Genomic DNA, 26,340 nt, shown 5'->3' on the forward strand with positions numbered 1-26,340 from the left:
CATTAACAAATCAACTTTAGCAAACTTTGGCCAGAAAAATAAAAATTACAACTAAGATTATTTCTATTTTACATACCCATTTGCATAAGAATAACAAATTATTGGCTTTATATGCCTTATTACACTATGTATGGTGTAAATCACAAACATAAAATAATCAATAACAATTGTTTTCAACTCATGACCACATATGACTGAATCCATTTTCCTTTTAATCAATTTTTTCACCACCAACCTATGAACAAGACAAATCAAACATAACCAACAACTACTTATAAAATCTCCAAAAATAAAAAAAATCAAAGATATTTAAAAATTTTAGACTTTAATAAAATAACTAACCTCTTACAAATTCAAATACCAGTGGCATATCTCGGCCGTCGTCGATCGTCACCGGTCGGTGACCTTGTCCGACCACCTATATTTGTCTTCTTTATGGGTTATATATGCTCTTTATGTTTATTTTCTTTTGTTCCAGCAATTGAGAATATGAGAGTGGAGTGAAAAATGCTTTGATTGTTAATGTGAGAGAAAAAAAAATCTCAATAGCTTTTTTGTACTTAAGAAAGGGAAATTCACTTTTTTACCCAATGAATATTGTGTGTAATCGAATAATACAATTATCCAATAGATTTTAAAGTATTTTTTTATTGTTACTTGATTTTTTTAGATTTTCAGCCTGTCTTTTATATTTTTGCCATCAAATACTAATGTTATACGTGTATGTATACTAACGGTAGAGAAAATAAATGAGAATACAATTAATATCGCCATCTAATTAAAATTATATCAAACCTCATAGGAGGTTTCTAAAAATAACCCTTTTATTTTACTGCGCGTGCCACATCATGCTTAGTACCCACGGCCATTGCAGCCGGAGGTGCCCGGCCGCCACATGACTGGTGGCATAATGGCATTATCTACTCGCCGTCGAAGTCAACATCAGATTCTTTTTTTTTTTTTTTTAATTAAAAATCACAGCCGACACATACTGTTGGATGAGGCGGAGCATAATATTATCGCCTCTCTTGTTGGATGAGGCGGGAAAAAAATGGCGCGGCTCTATGCCGCTAACGCTTTCCTCATTGGAGCTAATAACATCCAACTCATTCAGTTTTTAAATATTTACGAATAAAGGAAGAGCGTTTGTTCACTTATATCATATAGGTCCAGAACCCTACTCTCTCCATGAGAATTGCATAACTAACAATCAGCATGTGGTTCGAATTGAATCCTATATTCATTACATCATCATCTTAAATAATTTGATCAACTAAATTAGTGGATACTTATATACATATTAAAACACATCTCGTAATAAAACGATCAAATAATTTCACTATAGTAATTTTTTTACTAATATAATGTAACGCTAAAAATTAAGAGTATGTAACTTAGAATTTTATTTGGTAGTTTCTAAATAAGAGCTTCTATAAGTAACGTTTTAGTAATAAAAATTTACGTTAATTTTTAACTTAAAAAAAAATTATAAATACCTTAATAGAAAAGTAAAGTAAAATGTTAAACTAAGGAAAATATATTTTAGAGAAATCATATTAAACGTGCACCTAAATACCAAAGGGTACTCCGTTGTCGATCGAAATTAGGGTTTTATTTTATACAAATAGAATAACAATGTAATTAGGTGAGAAACCATAAAAGATACGGACCTAAGTGCTATTACCCCTTTCCTAGCCGTCAGACTCCAATTCAGATGCAAGAGTTATGCTAATAAAGGCTTCAACGTAGTACACACATTCTACAGACTCAACCAAAACTAAAATTGATTTATTATAAGAAAAAAATTAATGGCTTCATCAAAAACAGTGAGAAAATTACAGGTGGCATCACCAGTACCAGCAGATATAGACATTGCAAACTCAGTGGAGCCGCTTCATATTTCTGAGATTGCCCAAGAACTCAACCTCAAGCCAAACCATTATGATCTTTATGGCAAGTACAAAGCCAAGGTGATTGCTTTTTAGCTTTTTATTCATAAATTTATTATTATTTTTCCTTATTTGAGTAACTTATATCAGTTGGTCGATTCAGCTTAATGGTTAAAGACATGATTTTTGTGTTTTGATTGGTTTGTTGTGATGAGGGTATGATTCAAAAACTGCCATGTTCATTTTTATTTTTATTTTTTCTTTCAAACTTAAGGTGCTTAGTTTTGTTAACATAACAAATATGGGTGCGTAAAGTTGAATGGATGTTGTGGATTTTTGTAGGTGTTGCTATCTGTTCTTGATGAGCTTGAAGGATCTGCAGATGGGTATTATGTGGTGGTTGGAGAGATTACTCGAACTCCTCTTGGAGAGGGAGAGATTACTCAATATCCTCTTGGAGAGGGAAAGTCTACTACAACTGTTGGGCTGTGTCAAGCATTGGGTGCTTTTCTTGATAAAAAGGTAGAGCTTTCAATAGTTACAATTTTAAGGCATTGAGGTTGTTTCTCTATTTGCCAATCCATTTAGTCTAGTGTAATATTGAAGTTCCAGTTCTCACACTTAGTTGTAATTCTATATCTGTTCCAAACAATGTACTTTGCAGTTGGAAAGGTTTTGTTATATAACTGTTATTCTGTGTTAAATAAAAACTAAATCTGTATGCTCATGGAGCATCTACTTATTCATTCCATAAGAAACTGTTTTCTCTAATGATGTTTGAAGATTCCTAATCTCTTCCATTGTATTCTAATCACAGCATCCCTCTACTAGATGTCTTGCATTTCTAGTTTAACATGTATTTGGTAATGCCGTAAGACCGTAAATTTCTTCTGCAGAAAGGTGAAAAATGGGGTAAATTGTGATTTCAATTGGTCTGGGAGTTCTGTGTGTTATGTCTGATGACGACCAATATCAGAGGAGTTAAGAAAGTTGTGTTGCGAAAAAGAAGTTTTTGATTTGGAAAATTCAAAAGTAAAAGATTATTCAAGTTGAATGGGTCAGGGGAGGCAGTTGTAACTCTTTCTGAAGCTAGCTCTCTTTATCTCTCTCTTGCCCAAAGCACCTTGCAATCCTGATGTTCTGCTAGCAACTTTTTTTATTGAACAAATTTTTGTGGGTTGTTCACTATTTCGCCAAAGATGGTGAGATCACTTCGTATGTATGTGTTCTGCCAATTCAATCTGTGTTATCAGCTGTCCCTTTTATGAGGGGAATTGAACAGACAAATTCATGTGCTTCAATGAGTATGTTCATGGGTCCTTTTATTGTTGTAACAGCACATGACTGTCGGTGTTCATTATGCCCTGCTGTTGATAGTAGAGTAAACTAACTGAACAAATTTTGTTCTTCTTCCCTAAGTACAAATCTGAATAACCATTTTGTAAATTTCAGACATTAACATACTTGATCATCTAACTGGATTTCATGAAAATAGACCAGATTTGGTGGAAGAAACTGTTCACTTTTATTACTATAAGGCCTTCCATAAAAAGACACAAGACCCTAATTTTTAGACTAGATAGTGCTCAACAAGTTTAGCACACGATTCAGCTTTAAAGGAGTTACATGAATGAGCTGCTTGTCAAGTTCCTTAAAATAGGGTATTAATGATTATTAATCTTCAACAGTTAAGACAGAGACTGCCTGTTAGTAATGACCGTAGCTTTTTTGTCCATCTAAATCTTATAAATCCAAACAAGTATATTTACTTTGAACTTTCTTTTTCTATCTCAAAAATTATCTTTGTTTGTTTTGTCTGAAAACTAGCTTTTCAGCTCAAAAATAAAAGGAAAAAAGGGAATAAGTGACTATCATGGTTCTGGGTAATTTTAATAGCGGATGAAGCTGTTTTTGTGGTTGTTTCCTCCTTCAACATAGAAGATTGGAATATTTAGAGTGATTATCACAGTGCAGAAATTGGAATGTGACTAGTTGCTTTGAATTACTTTGACTGAGTATTTGTTTAGGCGTTATCCTTACCAACTTTATTTGTTAGGTTGTTACATGTCTTCGTCAACCCTTACAAGGACCAACCTTTGGAATCAGAGGAGGTGCAGCCGGTGGCGGTTACAGTCAAGTGATCCCAATGGATGAGTTCAATCTTCATTTAACAGGAGATATTCATGCAATTACAGCTGCAAACAATCTTCTTGCTGCTGCCATTGACACCAGGATATTCCATGAGGCGAGCCAATCTGATAAGGCTTTATTTAACAGGTTATGCCCACCAAACAAAGAAGGAGAACGGAGCTTTAGTAACATCATGTTTAGGCGTCTGAGGAAACTTGGTATCTCCAAAACCAAGCCTGAGGATCTTACGCCAGAAGAAATTAACAGATTTGCTAGGCTTGATATCGACCCAGCTTCTATTACATGGAGGAGAGTTATGGATGTGAATGACCGATTCTTGAGGAAAATTACTATTGGTCAAGGCCCCGAAGAAAAGGGAATGGTGAGAGAAACAGGCTTTGATATTTCAGTTGCTAGTGAGATAATGGCAGTTTTGGCCCTGACAACTTCTCTAGCTGATACGAGAGAAAGGGTTGGGAAAATGGTGATTGGAAATAGCAAGGCTGGTGATCCTATAACTGCCGATGATCTTGGTGTTGGAGGTGCTTTGACTGTGCTAATGAAGGATGCAATCAACCCCACTTTGATGCAGACACTGGAAGGAACCCCTGTTCTTGTTCATGCTGGTCCTTTTGCAAATATTGCTCACGGTAATTCTTCTATTGTGGCTGATAAGATTGCACTGAAATTGGTTGGACCAGGTGGAATTGTCGTCACTGAAGCAGGTTTTGGTGCTGATATTGGAGCTGAGAAGTTCATGAATATTAAATGCCGATATAGTGGTTGAACTCCTCAGTGTGCTGTTATTGTGGCAACAGTAAGGGCCTTGAAAATGCATGGTGGTGGGCCACAAGTTGTTGCTGGGAAGCCTCTTGACCATGCCTACTTGAATGAGAACGTGGCTCTGGTTGAAGCTGGCTGTGTGAATCTGGCCAGGCATATTGCAAACACAAAGGCATATGGTGTGAATGTTGTAGTTGCTGTGAACATGTTCGCAACTGATAGCGAAGCAGAACTGAATGCAGTTAGAATTGCAGCAATGGCTGCTGGGGCCTTTGATGCAGTTGTTTGTTCTCACCATGCCCATGGTGGAAAAGGAGCGGTAAGTGACTTATCACCATTAGACCTAACAAACAAAAAGGAAATATTTCTCAATTTTCACCTCTGCAAACTACATAACTGTAAATAAATTATCATTAATCTGCATTGCCCATATTTGGTCTCTACACAGAATTTCTCTAAGGCAATTTGAGCAGGATGAATTGTTTAACAACTTTTACACACCGCCTTTCTGATTCTGGAAATTATTGACACATCCCGCCTATATCTGAGAATTTCTCATGTTCTGCAGTCCACCTTTGCTTCGACCACTAAGGACTTGTATTATGATTTTTTCTCAGCAAACTAGGAATAGATATTTTCAATCCAAGTGTAATCACATATTTTGAATCTGAAAGACTTGTGCCTTTTCTGTCTATTGTATGACTCCGAGATAGGCTCCTTTCAGGGTGTTCATATTTTATGATAAGACTAAACTGGGAGAATTGGTTATTGATGTCTTTTGATTAAAAGCTCTATTGATATCATGGTTTTCAGGTGGACCTTGGAATTGCAGTTCAAAGAGCCTGTGAGAATGTCACACAGCCATTGAAGTTCTTATATCCTTCAGATGTCAGTATTAAAGAGAAAATAGATACAATAGCAAGGTCATATGGTGCTAGCGGCGTTGAGTACTCAGAGGAGGTAAATGCTTCACACTTTGTTCCATCAATTCTCCATGGATTGTCAAGTGCATCAGTCTGACTAATTCAATCCTTTCACAATCTGACAAAAAGCACAAAGTTAAACCAAATATTAAATGTTCCTTTGGGTTGGTGAAAGCAAAATCTAGTTGTAAAATGCGTGTTTTGTCTTTTACTGTGGCATTTCAAATCTATTTTCTTGCCGACGCCTAAAAATAATAGAGGTAGCACTTACCATCTTGTTGCGGAAGCAACTCTTACAGAAAAAAGCGCATATATATACGTGTGTGTGTGTGTGTGTGTGTGTGTATTTTGCTGAGACCATTATGATAACTTTTGGTCTCCTGCAGAATGTTTGGGTTTTACTCTGTCTTGTTGATTTTTGGAACTTGGTTAACTATTCTAGGGCTTAGTTTACTAATTTAAATTATTTCAATCTGTGCAACTAGGCTGAGAAACAGATCAAAATGTACACCAGGCAAGGGTTTTCTGGCTTACCATTTTGCATGGCAAAAACCCAGCATTCATTTTCACACAATGCCCCAACTGGGTTTATCTTACCGATAAGGGATGTAAGAGCTAGCATTGGGGCTGGATTCATTTATCCTTTGGTTGGAACAATAAGTACAATGCTAGGTCTCCCAACAAGGCCATGCTTTTATGAGATTGATGGCGACACTGCAACTGGAAGGGTTCTTGGGCTCTCTTAAGATCCCACAAAGCACTCCCGTGACCGTGTGGTTCTCAAAGATGCTCTCTTTAGTAGTTCTCGAATGCTCTTGAAGCAACAACTGAGCTGAGGGCTGTTGCGAAAATATGATGTTTAAAAGCATATGTGTTTATTTAATTATAATAAATAATTTTTTGATTAATAAAATAAATGATATATTTTATTCAAGTATCTTAATTGCATTAATATTTTGAGTAAAATTCATTTAATCATATTTTATGTGTTTATGTGATTACTATGTGGATTCACAAAAAATATAAATATAAGTTATCTTATGATTAAATAAATTAATTTCGCAGTTGATAAATAAAGCTGGACACTTTATTTAGGTATAGACTGTAATAAATTCATTGAACGATTTATTTTGATCATGTGTGAATTTATTGATGTAGTACGATTACATTGAACAAAATCACATATGAGATTTAATTAACTTTGTAATAACCGTCAGACTTATTAAATCTCATATGCATTGATTTTACTGTAATCTTAATCTTGAGTTAGTTATGATTTTATGATTGTAATTGTTATTCAATTTGAGTTACCAATGGACACAACATACACTTATAGTCAATATTACCCGGTATCTTTGTGGGAGCAATTATGAGTATTAGAGGCATAGATTAACAATATAGAATTTGTACAACATATCTCTTGATGGGTTTTCGGCACTTGATCATATAATTCTCTGGGCAGAGTGTGTCAACATATTTAGTATGTTGAAAATGATCATTAGAGAAAATCAATAAGTATCAAGGAACAAGATGCAATTAAATTGATTGGACAGTTGAGATATCGATTTAATTAACGATGTAGTACAGAAGATTATGCAGTAAAGAAATCAATGTGGCATGGATCAAATTATTATTCGAAAACACTATCCTATATAGCATACAATTATGGAGGTCAATTCCAATTTTTTAGTGGAGTAGATTTAGAATTAAATAATTAGGCTAATTTAATTACAAGCCTAATTATTATAGCCACTATTGTATTTACCTAAATAATCCCCGGGTTAGCTCATTTAATTGACTGTGCCGCTACTGGATTAATAAGAAAGATAACTAGTCATTTGAGTTAAAAGTCTAAATATATTATTTAGTGGGAGACTCCATTTAATTTGCTTGTATGTAAGAAGTCTTGTGCTATTTTATAAGTTGGCCCCTTATAACTCAAGAACAAGTAACGCCACTTTTGGTTTTATTATTTTTTAATTTAAATCAAATGTTATTTAATAGAATTAAAAAATATATAAATATGGAGTCTTATTTTCCACCAAATAGAGATATAAAAGTGCTTGTTTTTTTTTAAAAAAGAAAAGAGACAGCCACATTATACAGATTAGAGAAAAAAAAAATTTCTCTCTAATTTTGAGAGGAATATTCTCTTGCTAGTTGCTTTTAGTGGTGATAAAGGCACTCACACGTCAAGTGCAAATCAAACTTGAATCATAACCTGAAAGATCATTGGTGACATATCGTGATCTAATAGGAGTGGTGGTGACGGATCGTGATATGAGAGCCTAAATTAATTCAGTAAAAAAGTCAAATTAAATTATCAAGGTATGATTTTCTAAATTACGAATTCTTATGTATGGTATGAATTGATCCTAAAATTTTTTATAAAAATTAAAAAAAAAAATTGATTTTTCTCCGATAAGGGCTTCCTCCCACCCCATTGCTGTTATTTTTACCTCGATTTGTACACTTCGTGCACCTGTGCTATATGCTGTGTCAATAAGAATCGAACACAAAAGAACCGAGAGAATAAATCTGGTTTCATCTTTGCTGCTTTGATTTACCAATGATGCCCGCATCCCAACTGATTTGATACCCATCCATAATTGCCTTATGTTAGGTCGTCTTGAATTTTTATTCCTTGATTAGTGTGCAGGTTTTGTGTTTACCATGTCAGCGAAATAACACGTTAAATATGACAGAAGTTGAGATACAAATTTTTTATATTCTTCATATAGGCAATACTTGAATTGTTGCATATTTAAGATATCAAAGATCAAATGCTACCAGCCGGACCATGCGCGGGCATTTTGCCATCCTTGACGAGGATTGATGTTCTTTTTTATCATGTAATGTGAAGAGCTTGTCTTGGTAAGCTCACACCTTAAAGGTTAAGCTTAATAAGACTCGAGAATGACTACAGTATTATTTACAAAAAAATTAAATACTTTTATATTATAAAACAATTACAAAAATAACATCTGAAAATCTGAAAGGGCAGTGGTGGACCTACGGCCGGGCTTGAGGACAGTGAGTGTCGGCCAAACATAACATACAAATTTGAGTCCAAAAAAGCAGCAGGTCGTCTTACTTCTAAATTAAAGCATCCTGATTTTGAGGGCAGGGACCAAGGACAACAGCCACTCGACAGTCGGGTGGTTGGCATAATTCAAAGCACCTTAAATCTAAATGGTCATGTAACAGGTGAATAATAATAATAATAATAAAGTTCCAATCTCGGTGTTTGGTAGATTAGGTATTGAAACAGGAGTCATGGTCCCCCTTGGCTTGCACAGACCACACTCCAATGAAAATGACTTTATGTTACTTTCCTATCCCATTGACTAATAAATAACGCATCTAGAATTTGCGCACAGCAAATTAAAGTTGATGCGTGCAAATCAATAGGCCTTTGGTTCAATGGGAGAAGCTTTATATTTACAATGTTGAGTGTAAGGGTTCAAGTCTCTATAAGAGTATTATGGAGGTTAGTTTCAGTTCTTCATAAATTATCAATTAATTGAGTGAAGACAGTATCTCCCTTATGAAATATGAGTGGAGCAAGCACCCCTCGAATATTAGAGATAATTTAAAATATCTGGACATATACTTCAGTGTGTCAATGTATGGTGGTGGTCCCAATTATATAGTATGATTGTAAATATTAATTCTAATGTCTGATGCAATGTCAGTAATATCTGTGTATAACAGACTTCAAAAAAAAAAAAAAAAGGTTGATGCGTGCACTTCGGACTTCAACTAGTTGCCGGTGTCTAGTTACAAAACCATTAATAAGTAATAAATTCCGATACAATATTTTTAGCTTCATAGTATATAACAAGTTCATGAATTTTTTTTATTTTTTATTTTTATTTTTGTAGTTATCAGCTACGTACTGCTTAAAGTCCGTACTTTCTTTATAGTTGATGCTAACGTTTTTCTAAGTTGTGTTATGTGGCCAAGATCGTCCACTTATTTTTCTTTGTACTCTTTACTGATACCAGGCTCATTAAGCCTTTTGATTAGAGTAATCGGAAGAATTGTTATTCAAAATCTTGGTAGGGCCCGATAGTATTTGAAATTGAATTTAACAACTGGTCCCTTTCGGTAAAACGTGTAGTTCAAGGATATTGATAAGTTATAGAATTTAATACTGATTGTGACAAAGGTAGAGTATGTTTGGAATTATATTTGGATAGTTGTAATTTAAAAATTATAATATTAAAATATTTGATAAATAATTATTATTGTGGTTTGAAAGCTTAGTTAATTTTATCATAAATTTTTTTAGTGAGAAAGATATGATATTTTTATTATTTTTATTAAAATTATTATTTAAAATTCACATTACATTACCGATTTTTATTACATAATTCTGATTTTTTATTCCAACCGCTTAAAACATTAATACCAAAAAAGCCCTTAATTAATTTGAAATTGATAGATTGAGACAATTCAATTCACTTGACGAAGAGACCAAGGGAAAACTATCCTGTGTGTAAGGCCACAAGTTTTACGGGAATGACTACAAGTGATCTGCTCGCCACTAGTGTTTTAATAATTTTAGAAATATAATGAAAAACTTGTGATCAAAGACAAGAAAATTTTTGACAAGTAAAACGTATAACAATTGTAAGGCTGACTGAAACTAATTTTGATGTCATGCTTTCCTTCTGTATAGTTCCTTTAAGGTCTGGGAATCAAAGGTACTGATGTTGTATGTGGGCATCGTGCTTATATGTCTTGGTTATGAGATGAGGATTGATTCCAACGATACACCATCATAAGTTTTTGATCGAACTGAAGGAATTGTTGGTTGCATTTCACAAGTCACGGGTTGAACTCACAACTCTTTCATCTCATGTCTTACAAGAAAAACTTGTAAGTGTACATGACAAAAATACTTGTGAAGTATAGTGAAAAGCTTATAAATGCAACTTATAATTTATAACGGTGTAACGTGAGTCAACCAAAAAAATAAAATATACAGTGTGACTACGCATGTCAATACACGCTATAGGTCCATTTGAGATTGCTTTTGGGAGGTTTAAAAGTAATTTTAAAAATTTAAAAGCTAATTTTAGTATTTGGTAAAAAAAAAAAAGCAAAATCACTTTTGTCAACCCCTCCAACAACTAATTTTAAAAAACAAGAAAAGAGTAGTTTTTAAATTTTGATTTTGAGAATTATTTTGATCCTTTAATACAATTCCATGAATATTCTTAAAATTATCACACAAACCCAAAATTATCCTTATTCAATTTGGAAACAAAATTAATATTTTAATAAATTTTTATTATAATTCATTAATATCAATTTGTGGTCGAATTATTATTAAATTCGTTTCACTATATTATAAATTTAATTATCAATTATTTTAAGATAAAAAATAAAAAATAATATATTATCCTACATTATGTACATTTTAGTCATTTATTTTCTTTCAGTAGTTTAACAATAATATTAAACTGTTTTTAAAACTCGCAGTACTTTTGAAAACAAAATTTACTAAATACTTAATTGATTTTCTTCACAGCTGATTATTTTTACAACATAGCTAATAACAATTACTTTAAAAGTTACCATTTCCAAACGGGCTCATAATTTTATTCAGATTCTGAAAATATTGTTAGGACAAACACGAGACAAGGTACATGAGTTTGTTACCCACAAACTCTCAACAGCAAAACTACTTCACACAGTTTTATTTTATGCTTTCATGATTTAGATAGAGCTGACCAAACCGCCATCTGATGATGATCTGGTTGATAAATTGTTTGCATTAACCCTTCTGCAGTTTGACCTGATCTCTCCTTGAGTCCCTGTTAGAAGGCTTAAATTCCCCATTCTGATCATAGAAACCGCAAAGCTTTCAAAGAAAGCAGTTTCGTTGCTGCTAAAGTTGTTGACAATGGGAATGGTATCGGCGCCGGGTGTCGAAAACAGCTCTTGATCACTCTGTAAAAGGCCATTGTTAGCTTGAAGATTGGAGAAATAATCGTTGTCAAAACCATCCGGTGTTGAGAGATCAAGATTCGTTAGGACGCTGCCATTGCCACCTTGCGGGCACAGCTGCTGCAGTTGTGCTAAGAGAGTTGCGTTCAGCGTTGGGTCTGGATTGCCAGTTCCATTGAAATTGAATAATCTTTGGCTGAAAAATTGACACTGTGCCCTTCCAAAAGTGTGAGCGCCTGAAAAACATATTCATACAAATGATTTACACGAATTAGACTTTGGTTTTAGTATAATTTTTCAAATAGACTTTCTGTCTTTAATCTAATTTTAAAAGCACAATAAATGATGAAATGGTTGGTAAACTTTTATACATATACTATAACTAATTATTTCAAGTACTTTTAGTTGACAGCTTGTGATTTCATAAGCTCCCAACGAACCGCAGATTTAATTAAAAGACGCGAATCATTAGCATTTAGGAAGAACAGGATAATAGTATATTACCGGAGAGTGCAACCAGATCAGTATTGTCGTTGAGACCGACATTTGTAAATCTGCCTTTGAGCAAATCAAGAGTCTGAAATGGTGTTGGAAGATTCTGATCTGCAAGGCTCCTGTTCGCTGTCCTGCCGTCTCTTCTTCCCAGTGGAACTGTCCATGAAGGACCACCTGACTGTAATCAAAACCATTCAATTCATTACTCAAAATCAGCAATAGATTAACTTGTTTTATTTATTAACTTACTATTATTATAATTTTTTGTTTCCAAAATTACAAATCTACTAACATATACAAGAATTTAGTTTTACGCCGGGATTCTATCTTAATAAAATATATTATGCAGTAGTCCAAATATGTGGGCTCAAAAAATTTTAGAAAGCAATCTTTTTAACTTTTTACTATTCAACTAATTGTTGGTTCCAGACCCTGTTTCTCTTAATGAATAATCCTTAAAATTGCATGAATACAGTTTGGAATTAACTAGACTGCAATAATTAGCTATGGTTAGCTAGCAAGGTCTCTAATTATAATCAATTATACGATTCAGAACGAGTCTGTAGTCTTAAAAAGTACGATTGTTCGCAGCGGATGAATGAATTATGTTGGCTAGCAGTAGAATGCATACCAAATTGACGGATTGTTCAGAAGCAATGGCAAGAATATCAGCACAGGAAACAATGCCAGGACAGGCACTCTCAAGGGCTGCTTTCATGGCATCAACAACTTCGAAACCTCTTGCTGAATTATTATTTGCCATCGAAAATTTCTCGCTGTCTATGCTCGTATCATTGGCAACGTTGTCCAGCAAGATTGACCCATCACAGCCCTACAAAAAATTATTAATAAATAATTGTAATGCCGACAGAAAAAAAGAATTACAAACTCACTAATGAGGGGATATCATGTGTCGTTGTTTTGGGTCCCAAAAACTGCAAAGACTTTGTTAGCTATATTGATAGCTTCCTAACTTAAAGACCACAAAGAACTTACACGTTTTTTTTATTTTTAAATTTTCCTTTGTCCAATATATGACATTTGACTTTTCTTCCATGATGTGCCAAAAGCTCCGATACTAAAGATTAGTATTTTTGAAAAAAGATAAAGTATTTTTGAAATAGGTTGTAGGTTTTAATTCCTTTAATCCCACACATTTTATGTTACAAAAGTCAAGAATGAAAATGTGCGAGTGAATACTATCAAGACACTCAATATGCGGTTCGGTGTACGTAGGCAAAACTTCTCAGCTCAACGACAGTAAATTTAATCTAAGTGATAAATAAAAAAATTTGGAGCCTGGCATAAATAATTAAAAAAATTAATAAAATCAACAAAATTTGGCCATTCAACGGTGCCAAATTTGTAGACTACAATACTTTTGGGATACTTGTAATCACGGCCTGTTAGGAAATCAATTTCTAATCAAATCCGATATCTTGATATTTTTCTTTCCAAAGAATTGTTCTGCATACTAAGATGAAAGAACATAGAAAATACAAGGCCTTGTTTCCATTGAAAGCTGGTCTAGAACTCGATCTACTTTGCTCTAAAAACCGAGTAAAAATTTATCAGTCATAAAAGGAATATGAAGGAAAATGAGTAATTAAACTCATAAGCCGAGTAAACTACCAAAGAAAAGTTTATTTCTCATGGGGTTCTTAAAAAAAATTAAAAAAAAAAAGCCTTCAATTAATTTTTAAATGCCACAAAAAAAAAAGCCCAAAAAAAAAGTAAGTTCATTTTATGCCAGTAGAAAATGAAAGAGCAAGTACGTTGACAAAGCAGTCATGAAAATGAAGCCTGATGAGGCTGGCAGTGATTCGGATATCGGAATTGAAAGCATTCTGAAGAACACCCAGAATGATGTTTGATGCATTAGGGCATGTGGTGTTGTAAAAATCTGGCGTAAGCTGAGCTTGAGATGATGATTCGTCAAGCACAAACGCGAAAAGGACAGCTGCTGCAAGAAGATAACGAAGAGGAGACATTTTCCTTTTGAAGAGAAATTAGTGAGTGTTGTCTAAGGAGTACTCTTGCATGGCTGGTGGCTCTTTATTTATATAACTTGAGTACTTCACAAAAGTCTAATATGAAGATTAGGAAAGATTGAGCTGTACGATTGAATCCGCTAGTTAATGTTAATTCAATTAGGTGGAAAAAGTTACGCAAGACTTCAAAAGTTTGTCCCAGTTGACAACAGGATCTCCACCGTTTAGAAATTGACATTTAAACCTTCTTCCATATATGTAAATTTCATCTAATGGCTGGATGGAAATAAGCACCTCGTTGTATATTAATTCGCTTCTCTCTATATAAATAGATAATATTAATTTCACTGATGAAAAGGGACTTGGAAGTTTATTTCTAAAATGCCAACGTGCATAAATGCGGACCCAGTCAGTTTGATTTTGAATGGGGGGTGGGGAGGCTTTATTCAAAAAAATTAATTCAATTTGGAGGAATTTGATTTTTTTCCACTGTTTATTTAACTCAATTTATTTATTTATATATTTTTTTATAGTTGTAGAAATTTGAACCAAAGACTTTAAAATTATAAAAAAAAGTTCTTATCACTAAACTATACACATTTTATTAAATATAAATATAGTCAAATTCTTTTTATTATCGTTTTTACAAAGAACTTCAAATATATTTAAAAAAAAAAATAGCCCAAAACGGACTAAATGTCTAACCACGCCAAAATGTCTATTTATGATATATCAAGAGTTTCGTTGTCTATAAAGATAAATATATAAGGTCATGAATTATTTGATGGTGATATAAATATATAATGATAAGATAGAATATGTGGCCAGTAGTAACTTTGGAAGATGTGGGCGTGTTGATTCCACATTCCAATCTTATCAATTCAAACTTGGAGAATTGTAGTTTTTTTTTTCTTTTTTTCCCCCCTAGTTGAATTAAGGACATCATTTGGAAATGGTAAAATAGTTTTTTTGACCCTTCTTTATTATTATTATTATTTTTTTAAATCTAAGAAGCCTTTCTTTAAGCTCCTTAAATTAATTGATCACCGTTCTTTATCTGATATTGTCTTTTTGCAGGAATGTGGATCTATTGTGAGAAAATTCATTTACTCCTGTTTTAGCAAAGGAGAAAACCATGTGCACGGTATCCGGACCGTTGGCAAAACTTGAATTTAGAGTCTACAAGCTTATTTGTTAGCTTTCAAAATGGAAATTATAAAATACCAACTTGAAAATTTCATAAGTAAAGCTATTTAAAAATAAATCTATATAGCTTTTACTTATGAAAGCTTTTTTTTTAATACTAATCATTTTTTTCCTCAAAATAAACTTATGTACGTTTTTTTGTTAGAGAAGGCTTTTCAAAAAGCTTAGCTAGTGTTTGCTATTTTTTCTTTTTTCTTTTCTAACTTTCTCCGCGCATTAGTAGGAAAAAGTCTTGGCATGGAACGCACGTTTTTTCCATTCATTTCTTATCACATGTATATTTCAATTAATTATAACAATATAGATACACTTAATAAATAATAAATAAATATAATATAATATTTAAAGATCTTTTGGATAGGCCGCTTGCCCTTAAACTGAGTGATGGATTGCTTACTCTCATACTTATGAATATTTGTGAAAGTATCAGTTTGAGTCTTTTAAGGATTCTCCCTTAATTAAATTTGATTCATTGAAATTAATTATAATTTTTTTCTTTTATAAAATGTGAATGGAATAAATAATCATCGAATATCTCTCGAATATTTGTGAAGTTAGATAATTTGGTAGAGCGAACAACTTTTGAATATATATGAGAATAGATAATCTGAATAAATATTTAATAAAATTTAATGTATGTAAATTTATAATTTTAATATGTAATTATAATATCTGATTGTATTATTAGCATAAAAAGAAAAAAAACTATTCTGGGTAAACCTTTTAAAACCTTTACATACCAAATAAAGCGTGAACTGATTTGAGCTCTTGTCCGGTGAATAAAGTGACGAAATAAGAAACAAATGCAACTTTGAACATAGAGTGATCACGTGCCTTGGGTCCTTGGCTGCTAATTTACAGATGTATAATGTCAGGCAACTTCAAAGTTTAAACTTTCCATCAAGTCAAGTCAATTGCCGGGACAGGACGTTAGCTTAATTAATTAATTATGAAGCAACACTTTTCTTTCTCCGGTCCAGATGATCATACACAGGCAAGTGGAAACTTATATTAACGACAACTTACGTCAATCACTAGTATAAACAATAAATAAATTTTACATCATTCATTATTTATGTGAATATGTATAAGTTTCATTATATATAACTTAAGGACTCTCATCATATAATCGTTATATGTTATAATAATATTATTTTTTATTTTTAAATTTTTTTGTTACACATTATGTTTTTATTACATAATCTAATTGTAATTAAGATGTAATTCCAAAAAATAAGAATGATGATACAATTACAAACTCTTATATACATGTATCTTGTACAAACTGACGTGATATTAATTCATTAGTTAAATAAAAATATAAAATAATAAAAACAAATCATGTGGGATAAGTAATATTTAATTCAACCAATCTTATTATGCCACATAAATTTATACAAAATAAATTTATATAAAAATTTGTGGCTCTCTCGTTACTAAAAAAATAAAAAATTAGAACATGGGACCAAAGACTTGGAATTTGTAACAAATAATTTAGGAAGTGTAAGCCGAAAGATACAGTGTTTCCGTGACATAGAATTTTTATAAACTTAGTCTTAACCTTGATTTTATTTAGTAATTTGAAGATAAACAAGGCCTAACGGTACTCTTCACCGACAATTATTTTTAATACGAAATTATTTTTAAGATAATTAGGCCTAACGGTACCCTTCACCGACAATTATTTAAAAAAAAAGAAAAAAAGAAGAAGAAAACGACGTCTTCTGCACGTCTTGAAATTTATCTAATTGCATTAATTATTTGCTACGTATCAAAAGGGCATTTTAAAAACAATTATTTAATCATCAATTATAAGTAAATTAATGTTTTTGGGTGCAGTGACGAGGGTACCTTAATTTAAGGATCTTATTCTAAATAATATGCACATGTAACTGAGATATTGCAATGCCATGTGGAGTGATGTGTTGTTAATTTATTATAATTTTGTTTTATTTATTTATTTATTTGGTTTATTATGCTACCCATTCAACCTCAGAGAACGACCCAAATTAAAATGATTCTTTAAAAAGAAAAATACAATAAAGAAAAAGTTTGTATCTGAGAGTGGTTCGATTCCTACTCCTTGTTTTCGCCATACAAGCCTAACCAAATGAGCCCTTGCGTATGGAATGAAGCACATGTCTTAACTTAAAGTTGCCTTATTTTTATTGACTATGAACATATATCTAGGAGTAGAGAACTTGCATATAACAAAGTCAATGAATGCACGTTGTCAGCATAAACTCTGATGAATTATTTATTCAAGGTTCATTGTTAGTGTTTCTTAGATCAGAGACACATACCTTGTACATAGACTCCTATGAATATTTGAGACTTTTTCTTAGGCCATTGAATAATTTTTGTCCATTTGTCCAAAAATAATGAATTAATGTAAGAACTATAGAGAGATTTCTTTTTTGAAATCCAAAATATTTGACTAATTAATCTTAATATACTTCTCTTATATACGCATAGTTTTAGTCTTTGATAGCAACTTTAATATTGCCATATATGATTTCTTTTTTCTTTTTTTTTTCCCCGTGGATTAGCTATCATTACTCTGTATTAAATTGTTATCAATTAATTTGAATTTTAAAAATCACATTTATCGTCCAATAATGTGCTTTTCCTCCTATTATTTTAACAGCAATACAGGTTAAGGGGACTCAAGTGACAAAAAGAAGCTTTTAAGATTAATGAAAGCACCGGTCTAAGAAAAGGTTAGCCTGGCTTTTGGTAAATGTTCACATTGGTCGTTGGCAAAATTTTTATAATATCAACAAAATTAGTAATATTCGTATTAGTCGCTAAAAAATTTCATATATACAACTAAAATGATTCGTATTAGTCTCAGTCAATAATATTAATTGAACAATTATTTTATTTTAACATGGATTAAAATAATAGATTAAAATCTTTTTTTAAATTTTTAAAAATTGTGTTATATATATTTTAGAGATAATGTTTAAATAAATTTTAATTTATTTTTATTTTCACTGTTTATTAATTAACTACTAATTATCTACATATATTTTCCTCAACAATAAATCAGACCATAAGAATCCTTATCCTAAAATAGGAGCCCCCTAAGTTGAGTTTAACGTAATTTATGCCACACACAACAACAGTAAGTGCCTGTTTGGTATGACTTATTTAAGAGCCATAAGTGTTTATTTAATCGTATAAGCACTTTTTAAAAATTTTTATGGTATTTGGTTATTTTTTTAGTAGAGTTTTTTTAGCTTAAATAAGATAATTTACCTCTATTAGCAAAAGCCAAAATTTGAGCTTTTGAGAGTAGAGGTTATAGAGTTTTTTTAAAAAATATATAATATAAAAAATATCACACAGTTTAATGGTTTAAAAGTACTTTTTTTATTGACAATCAAATACCCAATGACTTTTTGTCAAAAAACTCTATTGGTATAAGATCTACTGCTATAAACTCTAGTATTATGAACTCTATTTAATAAGCTGTACCAAACAGAGCCTAACACATTAATGAAACTCACGTATTTTGTGTGTGGGGGCATAAATTAGGTTAAACGTAATAACTTTGGCACGGACTCCGATTTATATATTGATTAATTCTTAGCTTCTCGTCTATGCCAGAGGCCACATACATTTTTTTAATTGGCTATAATGTAATCGATGGCGTTTGAAGCAAAAAACAAAAAAAAAAAAAACTAACAAACAAATAAATTGTGAGGCTTTTATTATTCATTTATGAAAGCAGGATGCGAACAAACAAACACGAGTTTAGTTAATTTATTGGGAATACATAACACGTTCCCTTCAAGAAACAAAACAAAAAACAAAAGAGTAAACAAGCATATTTAGAAAGAGCTGATCGTATCACCCTCTGACGATGATGATCTTGTTACGATATTGCTGTTTCCATTGACCCTCCTGCAGTTCAATCTAATCTCCCCTTCATTTCCCGTCAGTGGCTTCAAATTCCCCATTCTTATCATTGAAGTCACAAAGCTTTTAAAGAAAGCAGCCTGGTTCTTGCGAAAGACATTGACAATGTCAATGGTATCGGCACCGGGAGTCGAAAACAGCTCTTGATCACTCTGCAGAAGGCCTTTGCGGTTTCTGAGATTGGAGAAGTATTTGTTGTCGAAAACATTAGGTGTTGTGACGTCTAAATTTGTTAGAACGCTGCCGTTTCCACCTTGTGGGCATAGTTGCCTCAGTTGTTGTAAGAAGGTTGCGTCTAGGGTTGGGTCTGGATTGCCAGTGTTGTTGAAATTGAATAATCTTACGCTGAAAAATCGGCACTGAGCCCTTCCAAATGTGTGAGCTCCTGAAAATTATACATGCTCTATTCATACAAGGAATAATATTATAATTCGCTTAGTGATAATAACATAATTTGCTGTAGCATGACTACCTTTATTTAGATGACCGCTCCACGTGGAATCCTGGACCTCTAAAAATTTACTCTCATAACTTTACTTAAAATTAAAGGGCGAGAAGCAAAATAATTACCGGAGAGTGCAACAAGATCAAAATTATCGTTGAGGCCGACATTTCTAAAACTAGCTTTGAGCCTGTCAAGAGTATCAAACGGTGATGGAAGATTCTGATTTGCAAGAGTTCTGTTTGCTGTTCTGCTGTCTCTTCTTCCCAATAGATTTGTCCACGAAGGACCCCCTGACTGTAACCAAAACCATTCAGTTCATTACTCACGATCAGCAATAAACTTAAGAGATGTATAATAAGCAAATTTTATCAAAATCAGAAATAGACAATTAATCTTTCGGGCTTTCAATTTGTGTGTGTTTGGGTCGGATCATTTGGCTAATAATGTGGTAGTCTTATCACGTCGCCATAAAATTTTGGATCAAGCTTTGTCGTGTAATGAAATCCAACGTCATAGTTGAAAACGATGGGATCTTAAAAGTGATCGGTTCCATGACGAATCCCATCACAACTTTTAAATCAATTACCACGTGGTAGGACAATGACATCTTAGACTTTTGTAGTTTTCTCGTTGAAATGCACATGCAACAATGCAAGAATAAAAACGTGGATTCAAAATTTTTCCATTTTTCCGTGAGAATTATTTTTTGAGTAATTATCCACGTATCACTTATTTTTTTAATTTGTTAAAAAATATTTTTTTTAGAATTTTTTTAATATCATAAAGGTAAAATTATCATTTCACGACGAAAAAACAAAAGTGGACGTGCAAAATAATATAACTTTAAGTAGAGTTCAGCAAAAAAAAAAAAAATTATATATTTTTCAAAAAAATGTGAAAAAAAAGTAGTCGATGAATAATTGTTATTTTACATTTGGGGATAAAAAGTCATTTATACAATATTCCATGAGTTCTCTTAACAATTTGGAGACGGAAGTGTATATGTGCAAAATAATATAATTCGAATAGAATTCAGCAAAAAAAATTAAATATTTTTTAAATAATACAAAAGAACAAGTGGTTGATGGATAATTACCCTAATTATTTTATTATTAAAGAAGTGGAGTTGTTAATAAAAATTCGTACCAAAGCAACAGATTGTTCAGCTGCAATAGTGAGAATATCAGCACAGGAAACAACCCTTGGACAGGCCTTTTCAACGGCAGCTTTCATCTGATCAATAACTTCAAAACCCCTCGCCGAATTATTATTTGGCGCAGCAAATTTCTCACTGTCTATGGTTGTAGTGTTGTCCAACAAAACTGATGCATCACAGCCCTGAAATGATATTGTTAATTAATAATTTGTCATGTTAAGTGTCGTTGTATCGTTAATTTAATAAGTTGATGGATTCCTTCTTATCTCATGACAAATAAATAAAAAGTAACGCAAACTCTTCTTATTGTAATTGTCTTATCGTCAAATATGTTTTCAAGACTAGGATTTACTCCCGACTTAAGCTTTTCAGTTGGAGTAGTTAAATTTTAAACTATATTAATAATAGACTCAAGGCATCATCAAAAGCACTCAACAAGAAATAGATCACTAGAGGATTTTAATCCTTGATTTAGGCTAAGTCTTTATTTGATTTTAATTTCTAATGTATGAAAATCACATATATAAGTGTCTTTTTGAAAAATTACACGGCCTTCGGTGCATCGAAATTAGAAAGGAAAAAATCGTCCTATGAATTGAAAAAATCAGATCTTTTAGGGGGAAAAAGTCTCTTTAAATTTATGAATATGCGGGCAGAACAAGGATGCACAAGCAGCATACAAGTAAAAGCAATTAAAAAAAAAGATATATAAAAAGGGTTTTGGATTTTTAAAAATGACATATTCAAACTGTTCTTTAGGTTTTAAGTAAAACTATATTTTGTTTAAAGCCACTAAAGAGAATATATATATATATATATATATATATATATATATATATATATATATATATATACTATATATGTTATATCAATATATAGTAAATAGAAGAAAAAAACAAAGATTAGAGATTGATACATTAACAAAACAGTCATGGAAATGAAGCCTGATAAGGCTGGCACCGATACGAATATCGGACAAGAAAGCTTTCTGAAGCACCCCTCGAATTATGTTGGTTACATTAGGGCATGTGGAAGAATAAAAAAAGGGAGACAGTTGAGCTTGAGATGGTGATGATCCCTCAAGAGCAATAGCAACTACAAGAGCAGCTGCAAGAAGATAACGCAGAGTGGCCATTTGAAGAGGTTAGTGAGAGTGAGAGCTATCCATAACTCTCCTGCATGACTATTTATAATCTGAAGCAAACAGGATTAGAACTTGCCAACAACCAAGAAGTTTCACATTGTATATTGTAAAAGTCAACTGTTTTAAAATAAAGTATAGTAGCTTATTGTGGGTGTTTTTGTACTTCTATTTTAATATAGAAATAAATTGTTTTTGGTAAATTTCAAAATAAGTTGGGTAACTAATTTTAAAATAATTATGTTTTAAATAAAAATAGTAATGTATTTGATAGTTTGTTTGAAAGAATTTAGTAAAATTAAAGATTTGTGAGGCCCATCTATTTTTTAAAATTATTAGTTGAGTTTTAAACGTGAACTTATTTGGTGGCTGCAAATTATGAACCCATTTTTGATGTCGGTGAAAAAGAAAATGTAAAATGCAAAACAGAAAACGTAAAATGGTATGATGAAATAATTACACGATTAATTTTTTCCCAACGTTTTAGTGAAAGCATATTTTTCTCCACATATTTTTGAAGTCGTACCGATCCTCCCTGCTGTTTTATTTATTTATTTATAGTATTTACAGAAACGAAACCAAAACTCTCCTCAGTCCTCACCCACGTGAGTGGTTGAATCTAAGCCACTTAAAGTTAATAATTCATGAAATGGTGCCTTTGTTTGGTGGCGGCCGTGGCCGGGGCCGTGGCCGGGGCCTTGGCCTCTGATTAATATTATTTCTTTTAGCGTGTGGATTCCACAAATCGAAACCCTTCGGAATTTTAATTATTATTTACTGAAATATCATTTTGCCTATGACTTCTATATATTATACCTATAGCTAGTGATTGTTACGTAATTCATATTAAAAATTAATTTCAGAGTTGTAACTATTTTAATTAACTGATGTAAGGTAAATTCCTTAACAGACAAATTCATCTTTGTTCTCTTAGATTATAAAAGATAAAAGGCACGTAATTAAGTTTAAGAGAAAACTGATTTAAATGTCATGGATGAAACGAAAAAATAATAAGAGACTCGAATGATGAAAAAAATTTCTAAGAGAACGAAAGTATCATTCGACAAATAAATTTAGATTCATAGACTTTTCTGTCCGATCTAATATTAATTCTTAGCGGTGAGCCTACGGCAGAAGCCACATGTATACATAATTTTTATTGGTTAAAACGTGACATTGATGATGTTGAAAAAAAACAAATAATAAACAAAATTACGTGTAGAAAGCAGGATGTGAACACACAAACAAAAGTTTAATTAATCTATTTGAAAATACATAACATCTTTCAGACAAGACCATTAGATTAAACTCAAGTTTGATCGTTAATTTATTTGAAAGTACATAACATGTTTCAGGCAAAACGATCAGATTAAATTTGAGTTTGTTAAGCACAAAAACTCTCGCGCATATGCTGCAAGCTAGCTTATTTAGAAAGAGCTGACCAAATCACCCTCTGATGATGATGATCTTGTTGCAATATTACTGTTTCCATTGACCCTCCTGCAGTTCAATCTAATCTCCCCTTGATTTCCTGTCAGTGGTTTCAAATTTCCCATTCTTATCATTGAGGTCACAAAGTTTTTAAAGAAAGCATTCTGGTTCCTCCCAAAGTCCTCGACAATGGCAGCGGTATCGGCACCAGGAGTCGAAAACAACTCTTGATCACTCTGCAGAAGGCCTTTGCGGCCTCTAAGATTGGAGAAGTATTTGTTGTCGAAAACATCAGGTGTCGTGACATCAAAATTAGCAAGAACGCCGCCGTTTCCACCTTGTGGGCATAGTTTCCTCAGTTGTTGTAAGAAGGTTGCGTCTAGGGTTGGGTCTGGCTTGCCAGTGTTGTTAAAATCGTATAATCTGCCCCTGAAAAATTGGCACTGAGCCCTTCCGAACGTGTGTGCTCCTGAAAAACATGCATGACCAAATCTTTGTTATTTTTACTGAATTCACATACGAGGAACAATAATGATAATTTTATTGTTAGGGATATTATTTAAATTTGGAGTTAAGTAAATATAAATTTAAGGCACCAACACTCATTTCGTGAATTAACTTTTGAGTATGAGTTACTAGTAGCAGGCAGTTTTGACTCCTAAAAGTTTACTCTCATAACTTTACTCAAGTAACTAAAAGGATGTAGAAGCAATTAATAATTACCGGAGAGTGCAACAAGATCAAGCTTGTCATTGAGGCCAACATTTCTAAAACTAGATTTGAGCTCATCAAGAGTATCAAATGGTCCTGGAAGATTCTGATTTGCAAGAGCTCTGTTTGCCGTTCTGCTGTCTCTTCTTCCCAATGGAACTGCCCATGACGGACCCCCTGACTGTAACCAAGAGCCATTCACTCAAAATCAGCAATAATCTTAAGAGATGTGCGTTTGGGGCGGACTATTTAATTTGCTAGCCGTTGAATCAAAACTTTGTCGTATAACAAAAGAAGAAAACTTTTAAGTTTAAAACTAAGGCCTTGCTACTACGATGCACCAGCGCAGTAAAAAGTGTCTCGCTGTCGGTAACAATTTATCCGTCAATATTCACTATATTGCCATACGTGTAGCAATTTTGGTACCATACAGTGTAGCTAATGCACCATAGTCAATAAATCACCCCTTTTAAATAATGGAGTCCACCACATCGTCCGAATTTAAAAATGATGGGTCCAAGGATGAATCCCTTCACTTAAATCAATTTCCACATGGTGGGACAATTTTGTCGTTGAATAGCAGATGCAATAACTAGCAAAGGCTAGTAAAGGCTAAACATAGACAATTTTGTCAAAAAAACTAGCAAAGGCTAAACATGTGGACCCAGATCTTGCACATTGTTCTATGTAAATAATTATTTAATTAATGTATTCTTCTAAGGGTAAAGTTGAACTCACGGGTTATTTAATTAACTGAAAAAATAATATAAAAACACGTTAAATTTATAGGGGTTATTATTAATTGAAAAAAATAGTTAAAAATTACATTAATACTGCAAAGGTTTACCATTATTCTCTTAACTTATTCTGATACCCATATTAATTTACTTCTAAGCGTAAAATATTAACCAGGAAGAGGAGTTGGTAATAGAAATTCATTACCAAAGCAACGGATCGTTCAGCCGCAATAGTAAGAATATCAGCGCAGGAAACAACCCTTGGACATGCCCTTTCAACGGCAGCTTTCATGTTATCAATAACTTCAAAACCCCTCGCCGAATTGTTATTTGGCGCAGCAAATTTCTCGCTGTCTATGGTGTTAGTGCTGTCCAGCAAAATCGATGCATCACACCCCTGAAAAAATAATATTAATTAACAACTTGCTATGTTAACAGTCCATTGTATTGTTAGTTTTACAAGTAGATAGATTCCTTCTTATCTTATGGACAGGAATTCAAAAAAATTATATAAATAATGCAAACTCTTCTTGTTTAAATTGTCTTATTATTACATATGTTTTTATGACTAGGATTTCCTGTTGATTTAAATTTTCGGCTGGAAGAATATAAAACAAGTGTGATTTATTTTCAACCATACACCATTAATATTGGACCCATGATCATTAAAAGCACTCAGCAGGGGTGAGGCCATGAGATGGATTTTAATTCCTGTTTTGGACCAAATCTTTACTAGATTAAAATTTTTAGTGCATGAAAACCCCATATTAAAATTTATTTATAAAAAAAGAATTACATGGTCTTCGGTACATCCAAATTAGAGAGGAAAGTTTTGTTGTACGGCTGAAGCGAAAAAATCAGATCTTTTAGCTTGGGGTTGGGGGTGAGGATCTCTACGTGCATGAATATGCGGTCAGAAGAAGAATGCAATGAGTAGCAGACAGATAAAAGAGAAAATATATATAAATGGTTTTGGAAGTTGTTGAACATAAAATGATATATTCAAACTCTTCCTTAGGCTTTATGAAAACTCTATATTTTGTTTAATGCCATAAAAATTATAAAGATACTGTTCATTGACATACTTGAAACTATGTTATATCAGTAAGTACATGGACAGAGAGCTTGATAAAGTAAAGAATATGAAAAATGAGAGAGCAGAGATTGCTTACATCAACAAAACAGTCATGGAAATGAAGCCTGATGAGGCTGGCACCGATCCGGATATCGGACGAGAAAGCTTTCTTAAGCACATCCTCGATAGTGTTCAATACATTAGGGCATGTGGAAGAATAAAAAGATGGAGAAAGTTGAGCTTGAGATGGTGATCCCTCAAGCACAAAAGCAACAAGAAGAGCTGCTGCGAGAAGATAACGAAGTGAAGCCATTTTGTCTAAGAGTTACTAGAGAAAGGCCTCTT

At 32.6% G+C, this 26,340-nt stretch overlaps 2 protein-coding genes, 1 non-coding gene and 1 pseudogene across 3 annotated transcripts; 1 reads left to right on the plus strand and 3 right to left on the minus strand.

Annotated features, from left to right (window-relative positions):
- Positions 1–1,638: 1,638 nt before the first annotated feature.
- On the plus strand, positions 1,639–6,662 carry LOC102616367 (formate--tetrahydrofolate ligase-like; annotated as a pseudogene).
- A 4,651-nt stretch (positions 6,663–11,313) lies between these two features.
- LOC102615778 (peroxidase A2) lies at positions 11,314–14,233 on the minus strand. Its single transcript, XR_008052442.1, has 4 exons — positions 13,954–14,233; positions 12,810–13,010; positions 12,188–12,356; positions 11,314–11,919 (listed from the first exon to the last, which is right to left on the minus strand). It is a non-coding gene; the product is annotated as a peroxidase A2 (transcript).
- A 4,829-nt stretch (positions 14,234–19,062) lies between these two features.
- On the minus strand, positions 19,063–22,084 carry LOC102614517 (peroxidase 15-like). Its single transcript, XM_006492610.4, has 4 exons — positions 21,817–22,084; positions 20,891–21,082; positions 19,870–20,038; positions 19,063–19,684 (listed from the first exon to the last, which is right to left on the minus strand). Exons 1-4 carry the CDS (start codon positions 22,033–22,035, stop codon positions 19,212–19,214), a joined length of 1,053 nt encoding a protein of 350 aa, XP_006492673.1. The 5' UTR covers positions 22,036–22,084; the 3' UTR covers positions 19,063–19,211.
- Positions 22,085–23,274: 1,190 nt separating this feature from the next.
- LOC107174216 (peroxidase E5-like) lies at positions 23,275–26,340 on the minus strand. The gene is made up of 4 exons (XM_006492611.4): positions 26,093–26,340; positions 25,126–25,317; positions 24,196–24,364; positions 23,275–23,941 (listed from the first exon to the last, which is right to left on the minus strand). Exons 1-4 carry the CDS (start codon positions 26,306–26,308, stop codon positions 23,469–23,471), a joined length of 1,050 nt encoding a protein of 349 aa, XP_006492674.2. The 5' UTR covers positions 26,309–26,340; the 3' UTR covers positions 23,275–23,468.

Source organism: Citrus sinensis, chromosome 2 (assembly GCF_022201045.2).
Source record: "Citrus sinensis cultivar Valencia sweet orange chromosome 2, DVS_A1.0, whole genome shotgun sequence".
Classification (NCBI taxonomy): Eukaryota; Viridiplantae; Streptophyta; class Magnoliopsida; order Sapindales; family Rutaceae; genus Citrus; species Citrus sinensis.